Genomic DNA, 19,217 nt, shown 5'->3' on the forward strand with positions numbered 1-19,217 from the left:
TGTATGTTCCTTGTTGGGGGTTTATGTGAACACTTCTGGGCTTTGGGTTCAGAGCTGCTCCTTTGTCACACTGGGAACAGGAGTAGGAGGGATTGGGAATCCTCCACATGCCTGAAGCACAGAAGAGGAGTTGTGCACGCCCATGGCATTCAAACAAAGCAAAGCTGTACATCTGAGGCACGTCAGGAATCTCTGAGGATGTGTAGGGAGGATCAGGAGGAGGCAGCATCCCTTTAGTCTTGCTGGGAAAACATGTTTCACTGTTGGAAGGCAAGAGACTACAGAAATGAGGCTTTCAGGACTGGATGAATGGATAAAACTTGGGTATGTTTTAAAAAGCAGCCTGAGGAGAGCTGAGCAGGAATAGTCCCTGAGTTTGTCTTGTGGTAAAAGGCAATTGATCCAGTAGTAGTTTCTGCAAAGGTTGTAAAATTTGCTGTTTTCTCCACTCCTCCCTCTGAATGTGCTCCCCCAAGTTCTTAACTCAAGAGCATAAAATGTTTTAAAAATTGGTGATAATTAGTACACGACTACAGTGAGTTAGATTTTTTCTGTGTACAGGGAAGTGTCTGGGTCCAGCCAAGCTCTTAATTTTTTGAACTTCTGTAGAGATATTTCTGGATAGAGTTTCAGAACTGTAAACGTGGCTGTTCTTTCTCCAACCCTGAGGCTGCTCACCTGTTCTGCCAAATCTTGCATGAGCAGCAGAGCTGGGTCAGGTCCCTTGCTCTCTTTCCTTTTTCCCAGCCATGATAACATCAAACACAGCACCACCATTTCCCTGGCTCCCTGACCATCTTCCAACTCAGCAAGGCCTTCTCCTGCCCTGGCCAGTTCTAAACACACTTCAAATGACACTGAGTTCCAAAAAATACCCTGTATCTGACCCCTTAAAACCAAGGTGTGATTTCTTTAAACCAGAAAAACCCAACTACCATTGCTTGGTCTAACTTATAAAATCCTGCTGCTGGCACTACATACCCTAAATGTGTCTCTGTCCACTTCAGGCTTACATTTCAGATGCACAGACTAAAAATAACAGATTTACTGCCTGAGCTGTCTTGCCTGCAGCTTTTTCAGAAGCTTGCCTGTCTCCTGGGAGCAAGAGGCAGCTCACAGTGCCACATCCCAGTGTTGGAGCTGCTCTTACATAACCCATGTGGTGCAGCCAGTCCGTGTCTCTGTAATGTGATGGCATGGTTATTTTTACAGTCTCATGGCAACAGGTTTTCTGCTCTGACATGTTTCCATAGTAGTAGCAGGAGGAGGATCAGGTGCCTGCCTGCCCTAAAAGCTTTGTTTTGCTGTGAAGAGTGTGTTTAGCCCCTTTGTTTTCTTACATAGAACAGAACTAAGCTCTGCAGTGCAGAGGGCCAGCTGAGCAGCCAAACATCCCTGTGTCAGCTAAAATACCTCATTCCAGCCCACTGCAGCTTCCAAACTGGGAAACTCACAGAAGCAAGGAAGCCAGTGCCTTGTGCTGAGCCAGTGGTGTCCAGAGAAAAGTGGGAGCTGCTGCTGCCCAACATGAGGGGAGAGTGAATTTCATCCATGAGAGCTTCTCCCACCCCAAGCTTGGGATCAGCACCACACTTTCTGCTGTGCAGTGGAATTCCTGAAAAGCTGCTTCATTTGTTTCTTCCTAGGACACAGCAGCCACAATGAAAACATTAGCAGGCAAGTTACACAGCACCTTCCTGCCTGTAAGGCAAAGTGATGTTTCACTTTCAGGTGAGGCTCTACTCATGTGTTGTTATTTAGAATCCACAGCCAGAGATGATGGTAGACACCCTGAGGTGTGCATGACAAAAGGTACAGTGTGTGTCAGCCTCACCAAGTACGGAGAATCCAAGTACTGCTTCCCATCAGTAAAATATACAACTAGCTTCAGGAAAGTGCTCAAAGTCACCACAGAAACTGCAGAGAGTAATTTTTGGAAAACAATTGGTCCCTTTGGTCTCCTAATTCTATGAGAGCTCACACACCCATTCTTGTTCCCCAGTGAAGATGTGTGTTCCCCTCCTGTGCCAAAAGCTTCAGGACCAAGCAGGACACCTGCCAGCCCTGGAGGAATTCTGCACCTAAATGTGTGTTTGCCATGATGTTCTCATTCACCAGAACACCCAGATCTCCCCCTCTGCTGACAGGCCTGTCATTCCAGACCAGGTCAAAGCCTCCAGTGCTGCTCCTTTCCTGTCAGCCTGTGGCATCAAACTCATGGACTGAAGTACCTGAGCAATGACAATTCCCCAGCTGCATGCAGGAATCAGCTCCCAGACAACCAGGGGCACAGCTGAACAGCTGAAAGCAGAGGACATCTCTCTGCTATTAATATCTGGGGTTAGCACAGTTGTGTAGTCAATGACAAAATGCTGCAAGACCAGCTGCTAGGAACAGAGTGCTCCAGCAGCAGCACGAGTGGGAGGCACAGTGCACAAGGACCTCTGACAGAGAGCTCTTGTGCAAGTCCTGGCTCCAACACGGGCTCCATTCCCTTGGCAGCCCCATGCTGCCTTGTTTTCCCACTCTGAAGGGCAACAAGCTTCTTTACTTTGCTCTGCTTCTGGATATTCATCATTTAATCACTATGAAGGTTAGAGGATTATGATCAGTTGCCAAGAAAATCTTGAAATCAGACCATCCATCCCAAACACTGTAGTAAAACCCCTCAGAAAGTGATAAACATCTTCACCTCCCTGCTCTCCCTGTTCACAATGCAAAGTGAGTCTTTCAGAAGATGAACTTGAGTTCACAGTCTCCCTGGCAGCTGGCAGTGCAGGAAGGTGAAGTGTTTACCTCCAGAACCCAGCTGAGGACATATAATAGTAAATTAGGGAGAAAAAGGCAGTTTTGCCAATGGCTCATTAAGAAAAATGCCTGCCCACAAAATCCTTACCCTGCTAGCAAGCAGGAGTGAGTGTGAAGCAATAGGAAATCCAACCCTAAATCTCTTTCCCATGTGCTGAGCCAAAGAACATTCTGAGCTTATTGCAAAGTTTCTATTCCTGTTCTTGATGATACTAAAGAAAAAAAAAATCCCTTTGGCTTCCAGAAAGAAAAGTGAAAAAATAGTCATGCTGAAGCAGAAAATGCTGAAGAAGATTCACAAAATGAGCATTAACCCTTTTTAATTGCAGATGTGGGTGTCTGCAGGGAACAGGTTTCCAGCAGAGTGTTCAGATATCTCTGTGAGTGCCCAACAGCACTGACATGACATCAAGGACTTTCATTCCAATTCATTTCTTTCCTGACTGAAGTCACTCCAGCCCTTTACCTGCAGGTTGCCTTAGTGGTAATTTTGTTTGATGCTGTGAACAGAGTAGACTGTGCACATTAGAGCTATCCCAGACCAGAACTGAGCTGAATTTATTTGTTCATTTGAAATAAAACTGTCTCCAGTGGCACCATGTGAAATATTGGGCTGAAGCTGACAGGACACAGTGCTGTAACAAGTAATACTGGTGACCATGTCTTGTAGGAGGGAAGAGTTAAATTAGAGGCATTTCATAGAAGAGCACCTTCAACATAAGTCACATCTAAGGGAAATTGCCTTACTATGATTCTGCTTGCTCTTTACATGACTAAGGCTGAAAGAATAATAATTGTATTTTTGCTTGTCATTTTTGTAGTGCTATTTGCTGTTTCTGTTCCTCTCAACTCTTGTAATGACAAATCTGTTGCATTCTCAGGTTCCTGCTGCTGCAATACTTGGGTTGCAAACGTAGCAGATAAATTTCTGAGAATTTCAGCTGAATTTTATGATAAATATTTTTCATTTAACCAGGGAGAAAATCTGTGTTAAAAAACAAACAAACAAAATTAACTGAGTCAAATTCTGTTTTGAAGGGGCATTTTGTTGTTAAGTACCCTCCGTTTCTGACCTGCATCTCAATCAGTGCACCAGGGACTTGGTGATGTTTGTTGCTGGCAGCCAAACTTCTCTGGAGGAGGTTTATTGGTACTGGTGGTGCACTGCTGTGGGACACAAAAGCAGAAGAGATGATCATAACCCTCCATCTCTGGCAAGTGCTCTGATACTTGTGATTTGCTGGTGCTTGGAGAGGAATATCTTCCAGAAATAGCCAAGCTGGCAGGGTTTCACAACACGGGGCTACAGATATGACAGAGTTAGATGGTGTTGCACCCAGCTGAAGCATGATACTCTGATTAAAAGCAGCTATATCCTTCCAGGTGACAGCTTCCTTAACCAGTTCACACTGCTGTACATCTCACTTGCAGCATCTCACCAGCTCATTGCAAACCCCCACCTGCAAGGTGTGAAAGCATCACAAGACATCCCTGTCCCAGGTAGCAGCTGACCTGACACTATAATCCCTTGTCTATTTAATCACATGTTGAGGGTTTCACATCCTGATGGGTTGGGATGTCACAGCCCAGGAGCTCAAAGTGCTAATCCCCCTCTGAACATTGGATGAAAGTGCTGGTCCATATCCACACTGAGGACCTCCACTGGCCCTGCCCCACACTTGGGAGTCAAGTCCAAGCTGCTCGATCACCCACCTGCAGCCCTGAGACATCCAAACAATCACACAAACTCATTCCTAACAGTTACTCCACTCATTTAGTCTATGTGATTTGTTTTCAGTCATAATCTCCACAGCCCAGCAAGAATTCTGAGTAAAAGGCCAGAGACCAGAAGGTTGGGGACACCAGCCTCACTCAGCAGTTAAGTTCTCCAGGTTTAACTGCTATACATCTACAGGAGAAAAGAGTCCCCAGGTCTCCATCAGAAGTTCCCCAGCAGCAATAGACATCCTCTCTGCTATCAGGAGAGATATACTGCAAAAACTCTCCTTTCCCTACTGACAAGAGAGATTTATAGAAGGAAGCAGCCCACAAAATGGGATGTTCAACACCATCCTCCATTATGCTCAAACACATTCTCAGATTCATGAAGAATCTGACAATCCTTCCTTCCTTCCTTCCTTCCTTCCTTCCTTCCTTCCTTCCTTCCTTCCTTCCTTCCTTCCTTCCTTCCTTCCTTCCTTCCTTCCTTCCTTCCTTCCTTCCTTCCTTCCTTCCTTCTTCCTTCCTTCCTTCCTTCCTTCCTGCCTTCCTTCCTTCCTTCCTCCTTCCTTCCTTTCCTTCCTTCCTTTCCTTCCTTCCTTCCTTCCTTCCTTCCTTTCCTTCCTTCACTTCCTTCCCCTTCCCTTTCCTCCTTTCCTTCCTTCCTTTCCTTCCTTCCTCCCTCCTTCCTTCCTCCTGTTCCTTTTTTTACCTTCCTTCCTTCCTTCCTTCCTTCCTTCCCCTTCCTTCCATTTGCTTCCTCCTTCATTCCTTTCCTTCCTTCCTTCCTTCCTTCCTTCCTGTCCTTCCTTCCCTTCCTTCCTTCCTTCTTTCCCTTACCTTCCTTCTTCCTTCCTTCCCTTTCCTTTCCTTTCCTTCCTTCCTTCCTTCCCTTTCCTTCCTTCCCTTCCTTTCCTTCCTTCCTTCCTTCCTTTCCTTCCATTTCCTTCCATTCCTTCCTTTCCTTTCCTTCCTTCTTCCTTCCTTCCATTTCCTCCCTTCCTTCCTTCCTTCCTCCTTTCCTGTTCCTTCCTTCCTTCCTTCCTTTCCTTTCCTTTCCTTCCTTCCTCTTCCTTCCTCCTTCCTTCCTTCCTTCCTTCCATTCCTTCCTTCCTTTCCTTCCTTCCTTCCTTCCTTCCTTCCTTCCTTCCTTCCTTCCTTCCTTCCTTCCTTCCTTCCTTCCTTCCTTCCTTCCTTCGCTGTGTGCAGCAATGCCAACCTTGCTGTCCCTTTGAGGTCAAAGAAGCAAAGGGCTAAGCTACATCTACCTCTCAGGAGTGCACTAACCAGAACATTATTGAGTTTAAAGTAAAAAAGATCCACCTTATAGATGCACAGAGTGGCACTGAAGCAGAAGACTGGCCCAGCCTCATGCCTAAAGCTGTCACCAAGGAATCACCTGGCTGTGTGCCAGGAGAAGAGGCAGCACAGTTAAAAGGCTGCAGCACACGAGGCAGCTGGCAGGGCGAGGTTGGCTCACCTGCACCTCCCAGAGATCCCACAGCAAGCAGCCAGGAATAGCCTGCAGGCAGCACGTCCCCCTCCCTGCCCGGGATCAGTCAGGTGCAGCTTTTTGTGCTGCCACGTTTGTGAGAGGAACATCTGGCCTGAAATAGAGATAAAGATCCAAGACAAACAGATACTGAACAAGCAAATACGCAATTCTCACTCTGACAGTCCTCTGTGCTCCAGCGACAATTAATTATTTTCCCTGACTGTCCTTAACTATTTCCCACCTGAGCTGAATAGTTTCCCAACTATTTTCAGCCACCCGAGCTGAAATCCAACTCTGCATGATGCCATCTGACCAAAAATAATAAAAATCAGAAGTAAGCAGTAGGTATTGGGAAAGGAAAGAACTGCCCTGGGCTAGTGCTGAATGTTAAGGTGAGGCACTGGCACAAGTTGCCCAGAGAAGCTGTGAATGCCTCGTTGTGATAAAACAAAGTTTGATTAGATAAATTGGTTGAGCCCTTCCCGTTTCCCAGATAACCCACTTCGACAATGTGTCATTGTATCAGATAAGGGAAAAGGCCGATAAGAAGCAGTTTCTGCAGAGGTGGGCTGAAGTTTTTTGTCATGCCAAATTTCTCCCTCCCGATAAGGCACAGCTGCATGTGACAGTGTAAAACCCCCCAAGAGAGGTACGAGGCATTTCCCCCGATGTATAACCCGTGGAAGTCTTTGTGTGTATGGGCTGCGAATGGATGAAGACTCTGACCCTCATGCAGACCACAGACAGTAAAACTGCAATGATCAAATCATATCACTGGATCCATGGGTGGTGATATTTTTCCTCTCCCCTATCTTTTATTATTCTTTCTTTCTCTTACGTTTTCACTTTGTTTTATTTTTAGATTTTCATAGAAAATAATCAAAACAGCTCTATGCTTCCCCTTCTTTTAAATTGTTTTAAAACAAACCTGCCTCATACATGCGGATTGGTCATTCAGTGTTTCACTCTGATTCACCCCAAGGGGTCTATTAACAAGAATCTCAGTTACCACTCGAAGGTGGGTGGTAATACCCATTCCTGGAAATACTCAAGGCCAGGTTGGATGGGGTTTGGAGCAACCTGCTCTAGTGGAAGATGTCTCTGCCCATGGCAGGGGGGTTAGAACAAAATCTCCACATCACCATGTCTCCAAATCTTGGCACACCCTCCCCCAAGGCAGTCTGCTGCACCCGCACTCTGGAAAGGCTTTTGATCATTTAAAGTGAGTGTGAACTCTGCTGAACTTTCACAGAGAGAACTGATGGATTTCTCTGTCTCCTAAACTATCAAATTGAGGTGGCATACCTTTTGGGAAGATGTGTTAATCAAATAAAAGCTATCAAACTCAATACAGCAGCAAGTGTGACACGTTGAAAATCAAATAGTTCTCTCTCGTGAATCACCCTGTCCTTACATTCTGTGAACCCAAGGAAGAAGAAAGGCTGCCAAAATTCAACCACTAACAGTAAAACCAGGAGTGACATTTCAGCTTTGTTCCGAGCTGATATGTCAAACTGACATTTTCAGTGATCTGGTGACACCAGTTTTCCAATGAAAAAGAACTGGAGAGAGACATGGTGACAGCAGCAGCGACGGGCCAGCCGAGTCCTGTAGGTGTTTGCAGGAGTTGAAAGTGACATGGTTCATCTGATGTATCTAATACCAAGCACAGTCCTTTTCTTACCCTGCTGGAATCTTAGAAAATCCTGAGTTGAAAGCAACCTACAAAGATCTAAGTACAACTCCTGGCCCTGTGCAGGACCACCCAAAGAATGTAGACTAAAAATATATTATAAAAAATGTGTATAATATATATACATATGACAATATAACCCAGTTGCTGTTCAGTGTTAGATGTACCTGAAATTGGGAGTTTATATATAAAAATGCACACAGAGTGTTAAAAATCAGATGTCAGAGAAAGCATCCAGACATTTGAGAAAATTAATTGTAAAAACCTTTATTGTTACCCTGGAGAATGGTGAAGGAATACAGCAGGAGGATGGCATGGGAGAACACACCAAGCACTGGCAGAAGGAGAGGATGAAAAAAGAGCAAAGGAACAAAATGCCTGTTGGATATTCCCAAAGAAAAGACAGTCATTCTCACCTTCTTCAATCAATTATACATTTCAGTTTTCAAGAACATTCCCCCACCTTGTGACTTGCCAACCTACAGATGGAAGAGCAGACTCAGTGGCTTTAACGTTAGCATTTCCTGCAGTTTTCCAGAATTTCAGTGCAGAAGACCAGCATAACCTGATTCATCAGCTGCTCGTGTGCAAGCATGTTTATTTAAGGTTATGGGGGCAGGGAGATTCAACAAAAACCCCCTCATGTTTGTGTTTGGAGGATTCCTGGAGGAAAGGCAGAGCAGGCAGCCTATGGGGAACTCCCATAGCACCAAATAAACAAACTCTGTCACACGTTTCCAGAAATATACGTAACGCAACATATGTTGTTGGGAATTTTAAGTCCCATTTTAAATTTGTGTACGTTACAGAAGAACTTAATTAAACAGGAAAGTCAAAAAAGGTGTTGGGGAGCTATGGCAAATGAGCAGAAAAATCCTGAAGACAGGCTAGGCTGCACATTGCAGAAAAGAGGGTGAGGAGAGGCCCAGATAAGGCACCCAAAAAACACAGTTCCCACACTGCTGCCAGGTCCAGCTTCCTCCAGGCCCAGGATGTGGCACTGGGCACGTCCCAACCTTCTACTGCCTCTGAGTGTGGGAGTGGGCAACCCAGGACATCACAACATGGGGCTGCTCCAGAACACAGACCAACAGAAGGACTAAAATGGAGTTTATTTTTGCCTGCCTGCAAGTTTTGAGGTCAGCCACAATCTATTTAAGTTGTTGGTATAATTTCAGTAATCACAGGCTTTTCCTATATCCTTATTTACTGTGTTCTGGTTATTTACCATGTTAATTGAGGTTGTGGGGCATAAAATCAGCTTAATATAAGGGTTTTGTTGCCAATTAACACTTCCCATTTGTAGAGTTAGATAATCACTAGCTGCTATCCTCCTGGTTGTAATTCACGAGTTAGTTTGCATAATTACCTCCCAGTCACTTCTCACAAGGGTAAGACAAATCCTCCTGTCCCAGCCTCCTCACCAGACCTGCTGCACAAAACAGAGGGACTGCTCACTCGCAGGGGTGTCTTTTTAACTATGCACCACAGCACAACATTTGGGATGTTAAATGGCTTGAATCTTCTGGCACAGGCAGTGTCACATGGTATTGTCAGAATTTCTAAAGGTAACACAATTTTTCCTTAATCCCCAGATCACTGGCTGAAGTGGAAGCCGTAGTGTTCAGCACAGCTCCAGGTTTGGGAGGACAAATATGACTCAGAGCATAAGGCTGCCCTTCTCTACCTGCAGGGCAGAGAGAAGTTCACGCCAACCAAATCCACCTCAGCTCGTGCTCCAGACTGGTAATGGATATCCCTCTCTGAAAGTGTTCAAGGCCAGATTGGACTGGGCTTTGAGCAACCAGGCCTAGTGGAAGTTGTCTCTGCCCATAGCAGAAGAATAGAATGAGATGAACTTTAAGATACCCTCCAACCCAAACCATTCCAGGCTTCTGTGATAAAGAGTCTCCTGTAAGTTTACACTAGACTTGACATCTAACACAATGGGATTTCCCTAAATCCAAACAGATGTTTTCACAGTTTCATCTTTGGGGGCTGCCCTAATCCTCGTTAACCAGAAGCCCAATTAGCCACCTGTCCTGCACATACCTCCAACTTCTTGCACACCTGCAGCTGAACAGAAAGATTCCAGAGCATGAACTCAGCTATAACCCCACAGCCAGAACCCCTGGGAGCACAGTCTGTTCTTCCACACAGAACTCTGCACTTTATACCTTCACCACTGTTTTAACTTTGGCTCTACAAATAAACTGAGCTGACTTTTGGCTGCTGAAATAAACTCTTACACAAGAAGCAGTGTTTTGGTGGTACATGTTGATCAGGAACCTGGCCAGGAGCATGGCTGCTCCATGTAACCTTGCTCTGCCCAATTCTTCCTGCGGGTTTCCCGCATATTTTCCTCCCTCTCTGAAGAACGAAGGCATCCATTCATCTCTCACTTTTCTTGGGAGAGCACACACTTACCAGTTTCATAACCCAAGTGATGCCAAGGTTCTTGCAAAATTCTTCCATAAACAAATAGTACTCTGAAGGCATTTTGAGGGTCTTCAGAATAAAGGCACTGTTTCTTGCCTCAGGCTTTCCTGCTTCCCTTTCTAACTGCTTCAGAAACCTCTTCAGATCCTTTGCTAAACAGCTGTTCTGACTCAGCTGGGTAGAAAGAGAAATACAAGATTCAGCACAACAAATGCTCCCACAGAATGACTTGCTTTAATTGCCCTTGAGAAGCTTCTGGGGATCACTGCACCACATATTCTGAGAGCAAAAATAAATAAATGTGGATACCACTGAGAATTGCTTTTTCTTTGTAGAGGAAGAGGATCAATTTCAGTTTTCTGTCTCTCTGGATGAATACTGAGAGCTAGAACCAAGCAAGTCTTACAATCCATGTTCCAGCACTCCTGCCATAGCTTTCCTGTGTGACTAGCATCCCCCTCTCCAGGGCAGGCAGCTGCCCAGTGACCCTGCAGCATCTCAGTGACAGCACTCCCGAACCACCGCTGGTCAACCCACTGTTACAAACCACCCCCGGCCTCCCTCTGTACAGTCACAGACTGGTTTGGGTTGGGAGGGAACATAAAAGCTCATCCCATACCACCCCCTTTCCATGGGCACGGACACCTTCCACTAGACCAGGCTGCTCCAATGCCACTCCTGGTGAGGGCCAAGGCTCCAGGTGGGATCACATCCTGCTGCCCAGGGCTGTAGGTGCTCACACTGGAATGGCCTGCACAGGGAATGGTGGAATCACTCTCCCTGGGCGTGTTTAAGGAAACACTGAACTGGCACCCAATGCCCTGGTCTGCTTGACAAGGTGGTTGGTGTTCAGTCATAGGTTGGACTCCATGATCTCAGAAGTCTTCTCCGACCTAATTAATTTATTATACCTGTAGCATCTAAACCTGCCCATAGATAACAACCATACTCCTCAGACATGTTGGGAGGCTTGGGGAGGGGGGGGACTATCCTTGCCCTCACCTGCACATGGAGTGTATTAGGGCTTAACATCCCCGGAGATGTGCAGGAGTTGGGATACAGAGCCGGGAGCCCACCGGGAACCCTCCGGGCCCCGTTCTGAGCCGGGCCGCGACCCCCGACCCCCGCCCGCCTCTGAGGGCGCCGGAGCCCGCGCCCGTCCCCATGGCAACCGCGCGGCTGCCCGCCAGGGGGCGCTCTCGGCAGCCGCCTCCCCACACGGCCCCTCAGCCCCGCCCCGAGCCCTCCGCCCTGCCCCAGGACCCCCGGCCTGACCCTGCCCCGAGCCCCCCGCCCTGCCCCGGCCCCGAGCCCCCCGCCCTGCCCCAGGACCCGGGACCCCCGCCCTGCCCCGGCCCCGGGACCCCCGGCCTGACCCTGCCCCGAGCCCGCGTCCTGCCCCGGGACCCCCGGCCTGACCCTCCCTGCGGGCTGGCGGCCATAGGCAGTGCTGGGGAGCCCCTCAGCCCTGCTCCCCGCTGGCACTGCCCGTCCTGCGGCTCGGCGAAGTCGCCAGGACACTCCTGCAGCCCGCCGGGCAGGGATCCTGCGGCACCTGGCTGCAGGTGGGCTCGGAGCGGGCAGGGCAGGGGGAGGTGTGCTGCAGGCAGGGGTGGGCACAGTGCGGGCAGGGCAGCGTTGGGATAGGTATGGTGCATGCAGGGGTGGGCATGGCGTGGGCAGGGGTGGGCATGCTGCCGGGCGCTTCGCCTGCGCGGCCGCACAGACCTTCCTTGATGGAGCAGGACAAAGGTTTTGTTCTTCTCCCAACAGTGCAGCCTTGTGCGGCCGCGGGCAGCGGCGACAGGCAGCAGCCAGCGCGGCCCCGTGCTCCCACGGCACGGCGCAGGGGGCGAGTTTCTCCTCCTTTGTCTGCTCCCGGCCAGGCAGCAGCCGGTGCGCGGCAGCGCCGGAGCAGCCGGGGAAGGGCCTCGGCAGGAGCCGCGGAGCACGGCGGCCGCGGTCCCCTCTGCCCCGGCACAGCCACCGGCCTGGCCTCGCCGCGCTGGGAACGAGCAGCGAGCCCGGAGGAGCCAAGCTCTTCATGACGGAAACCCGACCAGGGAGCGGGGACGGCAGCTGCGCCCGGGGACGGGGAGGACGGCAGCATTGGGGACAAGGACACCAGCGCCCCGTCCCCACCCCCGGCGCCCGCCGTCGGCCATGGGGAACGGCATGAGCCAGGTAACGGGAGCGCTGGGGCGGCTGCTCTGCAGTTCGGCCATGCCCGGGCGGCTCGTCCGGTGCCGGAGGTGGGAGACCCTTACCTGGCGGCTGCCTCTGCCGTGCCAAGCGACGTTTCACCTGCCGGCACTGGGTCCGGCACAGGGCTCGGCGCTTTGTTTGTTTGTTTGTTTGTTTGTTGCAGAGCAACACCGGAGGTGAAACAGGCAGGGACACTGCGCTGGGACAGCTGACAGCTGCCCAGGGGGGTAGAGGGCAGGGGTCACAGCGAGTTCCTTCAAGGAAGGGGGGAACTTTTCCCAACACCTTTAGTCCCGAGGAACCAGCACCAGGCACACGCTGGGAGCCCTGAATGACTCTGAGCCTGGTGGTCCTGCACCCCCTGCTCAGTAGGGCTGTGCTGTGCGCGGGGCTCGATATCAGGGGGCAGAGGGGGTGGGCACTATTTTATTTATGTGCTGTCCCTTTTTTTCCTCTGCGGAGCAGGGTGCTGGGGACAGGCACATGCTGTTTATTCATGGTTCAGTGTCCTGCCCTTGGGAGCTGCCCTTGCTAACTGGCGCTGTCCCACCCGTTCCTCTCAGTGCTGCAGCTGTGAGTTAAAGGCACCCCGTCGATAGGAAATTGATCTAAAATCGCAGGAATCACAAAAGAAAACACCCTTCTTTAAGCTGTTAAATTGAGAGAAACGTTTCCAAATGTCAGCAGTGAGACAAATGTGGGTCCAGATGTGCTGGTGAAAATCACCTCCACCTACCCTGGGCACCAAATATTGCTGCAGGGAGATACTGGCAGAGAACCGGCTGGATACAGGATTGAACTCACTGCCCAGGCTGTTAGTGAGAGAGAATATAAAATAGCTCTGGATGACAAGGTTTGCAAGGTGTCCTGCTTCTGCATCTGCAGTGCTGTTAACAGAGGCCTTGTCAAGTAATTATCTTTTCATCATGAGAAGTGGAATTTCCCAGGGGAAATGAGCTGAAGGCATGGTGTCCAGAGCAATCTGTGCCTGAGTTGTGAGAAATGGGCTTCCTGCAGTGCAGAGTGAGGGGAGCAGAGCTCAGGGGTGGGAGGGGGACAGCTACATCCCCTACAAGCTTCTCTGTTCCTGTTGCTTTCCCATCCCTCGAGCAGCAGGGCTCCACAGGTCACGGGTATAGTCCAAGGCTGTACAAAGGTGTATGCAACTTGCTGAGCTCAGGTAATAAGCCCCAGTGAGGACTGATTGATGATAAACAAGAGGAGCAATAAAAAAGCTGTGTCTGGCTCCCAGTGCCCATGAAAGTGCCAGGTGGCTGCAGGTGTCAGGGCAGTGGCAGCTCTAGGAACACACAGGTCCAGCTGCCTTGGCACTGTTCCCACCCCAGGGTCGGCAATGGTCATGTCAATGCCAGAACTTTGGCCCCTCCAACCAAGGTCACTCCTTCCCAACACGGGTCCCAGCACAGTGGGTACTACAGCACAAGGTCACTGCTCACACTTCCCCTTGTGTCCCACAGATCCTTCCCGGCCTCTACCTTGGGAACTTCGTTGGTAAGTGAAGCCAACTGCTTCAGAAATGTTCTCTGAAGAGATGTTCTCCAGCTGGAGAGTGGGGCTTGCTTGAACTGTGTCTCCCTGCCTACAAGTGCTGCCTGACATCCTGCCTGCACCCACTGCCCTGCCTGCACCCATGGCCTGCTCTGTTCTGTCACCCAATTTGTGTTGGCAGTAGTGGGAGTGAAGACACTGTGGGAAAGTCAAGGCAGAGACCCCTGGCTTTGCATGGTTGCCTTATTTAACAGCTGTCCTGAGGTCTTGGGATACATGGGGAAAGGAGTCAAGGAGGAAATATGGATGCCATGCCAGGAGCAGAGGAGCTGTTGATGCCACATGGGTGCAAGGGAGCAGGACTGGGGAACTTCAGGGTAATGCTCTCCAGTTTTGCAGCTGTAGAAGAGGCCAGAAGGGGCTGCTCACCCTGAGGAAGGAATTTCCCAGAGGCAGAGTCACACCTTCTCATACCAAGTCACTATTTTAAGGAGTTTTTGTAGTCAGTGGACAGTTAATGACGAAGTGTTGGCATCTACCATGATGAAACCAGCATTTATGAGTATTCTTGCCTCCCTGATGGCTCTTTTCCCACCCTGATTCCTGCTGTAAGCACTGTGGAAGTTTAAAACCACTGGTATGAATTGCTAAGGAAATGTCTCTGGAGTGGCAGCCCTGTTCTGCCTGTGGCCCATGGGGCACTTTGGGTTGGGCTGGGTGGGCTGTGGCTTGCTGGGAGCAGAGGAACAAGGGCACTCAGCTGCCAGGGTTATCAGGGGGATTCCTGTGAGCAGCCTGTGCTGTGGGGCCTAGGCCTGATGCCATCCAAACACTCCTCATCACTGCCAGGAAATCCAGAGTGACAAGATTCTAGGCCTGCAACATTAAGCTCACAGAGATGTTTCCTCCAACTGGAAGCTTTTCCAGCCCCAGTAAGCCTTGATTGCAGTGTCACCATTTGCTGTCACTGCCTGCTGAGGCGGATGGGAAGGTGGCAGGTGTCCGAGTCCTCACAAGGGTCCCCATCTCCCTCCCCACACAGATCACAGCTTCCCTGCAGAGCATCTCTCTTAAGACTCGCTCCTATTAAAATTCACATCACATTAGCACATCCGGGCTGGATTCCTGAGCCAAGGTTTTACACCATGTGAAAGTTTAGAAACCCAAAAGAATGAGATGGGGAAATGTTTCCCCTTCTCTCTGGCCACGCTTGCTGCATCTGCTGGTTGTGGCATGAAAGGGAGACACTCGGAAGCTGCTCAGCAAGACAGGCACGCTCCCCTCCCTGTGCAACAACTGCTGTTCACATCCAGAATGCTGAAGCATTGGTGAGAGGCAGGGCATTACCCCAAACAGCCAAGGACACCCCATTTCTTTCCACACATCTGCAGAGAGAAGAGACCAGAGAGCAGCAAGTCCCTGCTCAGGTGTTTTCTACAGAAAATCAGAGTTGATGTAAATTGCTGCAGCTCTGCTTCCATAGTTCACAAGATAAAGCACATCTCTCCTGCAGCAAGTCCCAGTGCTACATGTGTGTCTGTTCAATGAGGTGTGGGCAGGGTACAGATCTCCCCCCAAAGTGGGGACAAGTATGGGTGGGAGGGATACTACCTGCTGACCCCGAGTGTTTCTGTGCAGGTGCAAATGGTTCAACCAGCATGAGCAGCAAGGAGAAGGGATCAGGGAGAGGTCTCTGTTTGGGATCATGGGATTGGCATTCCAGGTTTCTATGTTTGCCCATGTCAGCACTGCTGCATGTGGGGTTGGGATGCAGTTATCTGCTGGAGCAAGGCTCTGTGCACTGGCTGGCTGTAGAAGCAGGGTGGGAGCACTGCGGGAAGAGAAGGGTAGGAAATGAATACGTGTTGATGTCTGGTTTTATCTTTCAGATGCCAAAGACCTGGAGCAGCTAAGCCGGAACAAGATCACCCACATTGTTTCAATCCATGAATCCCCCCAGCCCTTGCTGAAGGTAGGGTCCTCCACCAGATGTCACCCTGTAAATTCCTGCAGCTCCTTACATGCTTCATCTTCCTTCCCCCTCTGAGCATCCCATGGCACGTACACCTCTCCCTGATCACTGATCCCAGAGGAGCTGGATGGCTCCCCCCAGCATGGGAAACTGGCTGTCTTGTGTCTATAACCCGGCCTTGAACACTGACGGGAAACAATTTCCAGCTCTCCAGACTCTTCTTGTTTCATATCCCCTCCCATGAGTTACTGGTGTCCCCTTGCCCTGCCCTTCACCCCAGGGACAGTGTGGCCCCATCCTCATGCAGGGGGGATGCTGTGTGGGGAAAGCAAAACCCTCTAGGCAGCTGTGGGCAAAAGAGCAAAGGCACTGCCAGCCCCACTCTGATCATGTATGGCACCCTGGCTGTAGTGCCTGAGCTTCTCTTCTTCCTATTGTCTTCTAGGACATTACTTACCTCCGCATCCCCCTGCCTGATACCCCTGAAGCCAACATGTGAGTACCCTGGGGAGGCTGGGGACGTGCAGGGGGCAGGAGGGTGACCAGAGGTGAGGGCTCAGCTTCTCAAGCCATCCATGTGCTGTCTCCAACTCCTCAAGCACAACAACCCACAGGCTGGAGATGTGATGCCACAGTGCAGGGGACCACTCCTGGACCCCAGCAGCATCCCAGTTCAGTGACTGATGTGAGGGTACAAGCCCTGGGGTGAGGTGAGAGGCAGCCACTCAGCAGCACCTGTGGAGAGGAGCAGCAAGCAACCCCCCAGGAAGTGTCTGGAGAGGGGAGAGCACATAAAGGGTGTGAAGCCAGCCAAGGGCACAGGCGTGGCTGGAGATTCAAGTGAGCAGCCAGCGTCCCACTGCCCCAGCATGAGTCACACAAGTCACAGGGCAGCCCCGTGCATCCTCAGCACAGTGTCCCCTTCTGTGTCCCCAGCACAGAATGAGCTGGCAAATCCACCTTTCCTTGGGAATAAACAGCACCGAGCTGCTCAGCTCTCAGCAGTGGCTGGCAGATCCTCTAAAACAACTTAAACATGCAGGGCTGTTCTGCCTGCAGCTAAAAATGCTGTTCCACCCCTGAAGTTCTTATTCTGTCTGGTTTATTTTTCCTGCTAGCAAGAGGCACTTCAAGGAATGCATCAGTTTTATCCATCAGTGTCGCCTGCATGGAGGGAACTGCCTCGTCCACTGGTAATGCTTCTTCCCCTGTGCCCACTGCTCAGCAGATACAGCCCCCAGCCCCTCACTTGAACTGCAACCCCTGATCAAAGCCAGCCTGTGCCAGAGGGCTCTGTGCCAAGGGACCCACCCAGGATCCACCCTTGGCTGTGGCTTGTGACTCAAACGCAGTGGGATCCAGGCAGTCCTGGAGCCAGGGCAGCTTTTTGCTGCAGCTGAGTGCGCGGGATGAGCGGGGTTTGGGGCAGGCAGCCAGGCAGTGGCTGCTGCTCCCATTCCCTGTAGAGGAGTGGGTATTTATAGGCACTGATGGCCAGGACCTTGGAAGGTCTCAGGCCTGTGGGAGAGCAAGTCCTTGGAAAAGAAATATCTGAGGCACAGGGGTGGAGGAAGAGACAGTCAGGGGTCAGGGTGTGCCACTAATGCCAGCCCTTCTGCACTTTCCCTTGCCAGCCTCGCTGGCATCTCCCGCAGTACCACCGTGGTCGTTGCCTATGTCATGGTTGTCACGGAGCTGAGCTGCCAGGAGGTGCTGGATGCCATCCGAACCATCCGGCCCGTCGCCAACCCCAACCCCGGCTTCAGGCAGCAGCTGTCTGAGTTCAGCGGCAGCGCAGCCCGCAAGGTGGGACAAGCCTCTGCCAGGTGTGCCCTGCTCCATGGCTGAGCCTGCCATGGGCCTCAGAGCAAGGATGAGTCTTGAGGGAACTTGGTTTCTTCCCTGCTCCCCTTGCTGGCAGGCTTGGACCTGCCCTAGTAAACCTGCACTTTATTTTACTTCTTGCTCCTTCCCCAGGTCCGCAAGCACCTGAAGCAGAGGTACGGGACGTCCCCTTTCAATGATGAGGAAGAAATAAAGGCCTTGCTGCCAGTAGGGAGAGAAGGAACGTCCAGGACAGAGGGAGCTGTGCAAGGACTGGTGCCAAGAGCCAGAGACATGAGGAGCACAAGTCCCTTCCTGCTGCGGGTGAAGAGGACGTTCTCCTGCATCCCGGCTTGTCTGAAGTGACACAAGCCAAGGGAGAGCAGTGAGCATCACCCAACAGCCTGGGAGAGAGGAAGGAGATGCAATACAGTGGGACAGGGAGCACTGGGCAGGGACCTGCACAAAGCCCACCTCCTTCTTCTCTTCTGGGGTGGGAACGCGCCACTGTGTCTGGGCAGGTTTCATGGACACTGTTGGGCTTTGCAGCACATGCTGGGCTCATCTTCTTCACATCTGGTGTGCTGGGGACACAGGTCTCTGCCCCTGGGTCACTGCAAGCTCCTGCTTGGGGCAGAACACAGAGGGGGGTCTCTTCTGCCACAGGCCAGTACCCAGGTGTTACCAGCAGCAGCTTTAGCACTTGGGTACCCACTGCACAGCCTCAGGGTGCATGGGAGAGCTGGTGCTCCCCTCAGAGTGGTTTTCCCAGCAGCAGCACAAGCTCCCAGCATCCAGGCGGCTGCGGAGCAGGGACACACCAGTGTGCCAGCAGGTAATGCTGCCACACAGGCTCCCAGGCAAGGGTCCAGCTCCAGACTGGCCAAGCACAAGCCCTGAGCAAGCACTGTAGCTTTAGGAATCCATTGCACCCCATTCCCACCTATCCCAGGGCACAATCTGTAACAGGTGGGAACCAAGCATTTAACCTGGCCAGACCTCACTAGAGCAGAGCCTTAAGCCATTTTGCTTAAAGACTTTCTATGTCCCCCAGTAATAAATACCCTTCTCTGTGGTCTGACTCTCCTGTGATGGCCGGGTTGAAATGGGGTTTCCAAGGGGGAAGGTTCCAGCATGGGACCAGTCTGGAGCTGCTGCTGGCCACTCTCTGGAGTGAGCTGAGGACATGCATGCTTGGACAGGGCTCACCCTGCTGCCTTGTGGGAAGTTGACAGCGGAGGCCAGAAATGTGAATGCCAGGGCAGGGCTCTCTGGGGACAAGCTCCGCTCCAGGAGAAGCTGGGAGCAGCAGGTGGGAGCTTACCTGGAGCCTGTTTCACTGTAGACTCTCTACTCACTGGATCCAGGAGCACCAGATCCAGGAGTCTGCTGGCTCCAGCTGCTGGGAGTACTGGAAGCCTGGCACCAGCTGAATATCACAAGCCCCAGACCTGTCCTGTTTACACCCTTTCCTGGAGCAGAGTCCCAAGTGGGAAAAATTCTGAGGGTCATCAGCATTGTCCCTGTTGGGACTCAGAGCATGTTTCTGGGAT

General features: G+C 51.0%; 2 protein-coding genes across 4 annotated transcripts; one reads left to right on the forward strand and one right to left on the reverse strand.

Moving 5' to 3' along the window:
- Positions 1-132: 132 nt before the first annotated feature.
- Positions 133-10,866, reverse strand: TTLL9 (tubulin tyrosine ligase like 9). The gene is given in 5 exon segments (XM_079321787.1): positions 133-2,742; positions 2,745-2,891; positions 8,179-8,194; positions 9,768-9,785; positions 10,143-10,866. Coding segments are annotated over 5 exon segments (327 nt in total). The 5' UTR covers positions 10,215-10,866; the 3' UTR covers positions 133-2,668.
- A 477-nt stretch (positions 10,867-11,343) lies between these two features.
- Positions 11,344-18,745, forward strand: DUSP15 (dual specificity phosphatase 15). Of its 3 annotated transcripts, XM_079321345.1 has the most exons (9): positions 11,344-11,402; positions 11,542-11,719; positions 11,928-12,338; positions 13,838-13,871; positions 15,758-15,840; positions 16,286-16,335; positions 16,959-17,033; positions 17,475-17,646; positions 17,818-18,745. In XM_079321345.1, exons 3-9 carry the CDS (start codon positions 12,318-12,320, stop codon positions 18,028-18,030), a joined length of 648 nt encoding a protein of 215 aa, XP_079177471.1. In that variant the 5' UTR covers positions 11,344-11,402; positions 11,542-11,719; positions 11,928-12,317; the 3' UTR covers positions 18,031-18,745. The 3 variants fall into 3 exon arrangements, with proteins under 3 accessions (XP_079177471.1, XP_079177470.1, XP_079177472.1); XM_079321344.1 differs by lacking the exon at positions 11,344-11,402 and having other exon boundaries at positions 11,521-11,719; XM_079321346.1 differs by lacking the exons at positions 11,344-11,402; positions 11,542-11,719 and having other exon boundaries at positions 11,844-12,338.
- The last annotated feature ends 472 nt before the right edge of the window (positions 18,746-19,217 follow it).

This window comes from Erithacus rubecula (genome assembly GCF_903797595.1).
Source record: "Erithacus rubecula genome assembly, chromosome: 18".
NCBI classification, from domain to species: domain Eukaryota; kingdom Metazoa; phylum Chordata; class Aves; order Passeriformes; family Muscicapidae; genus Erithacus; species Erithacus rubecula.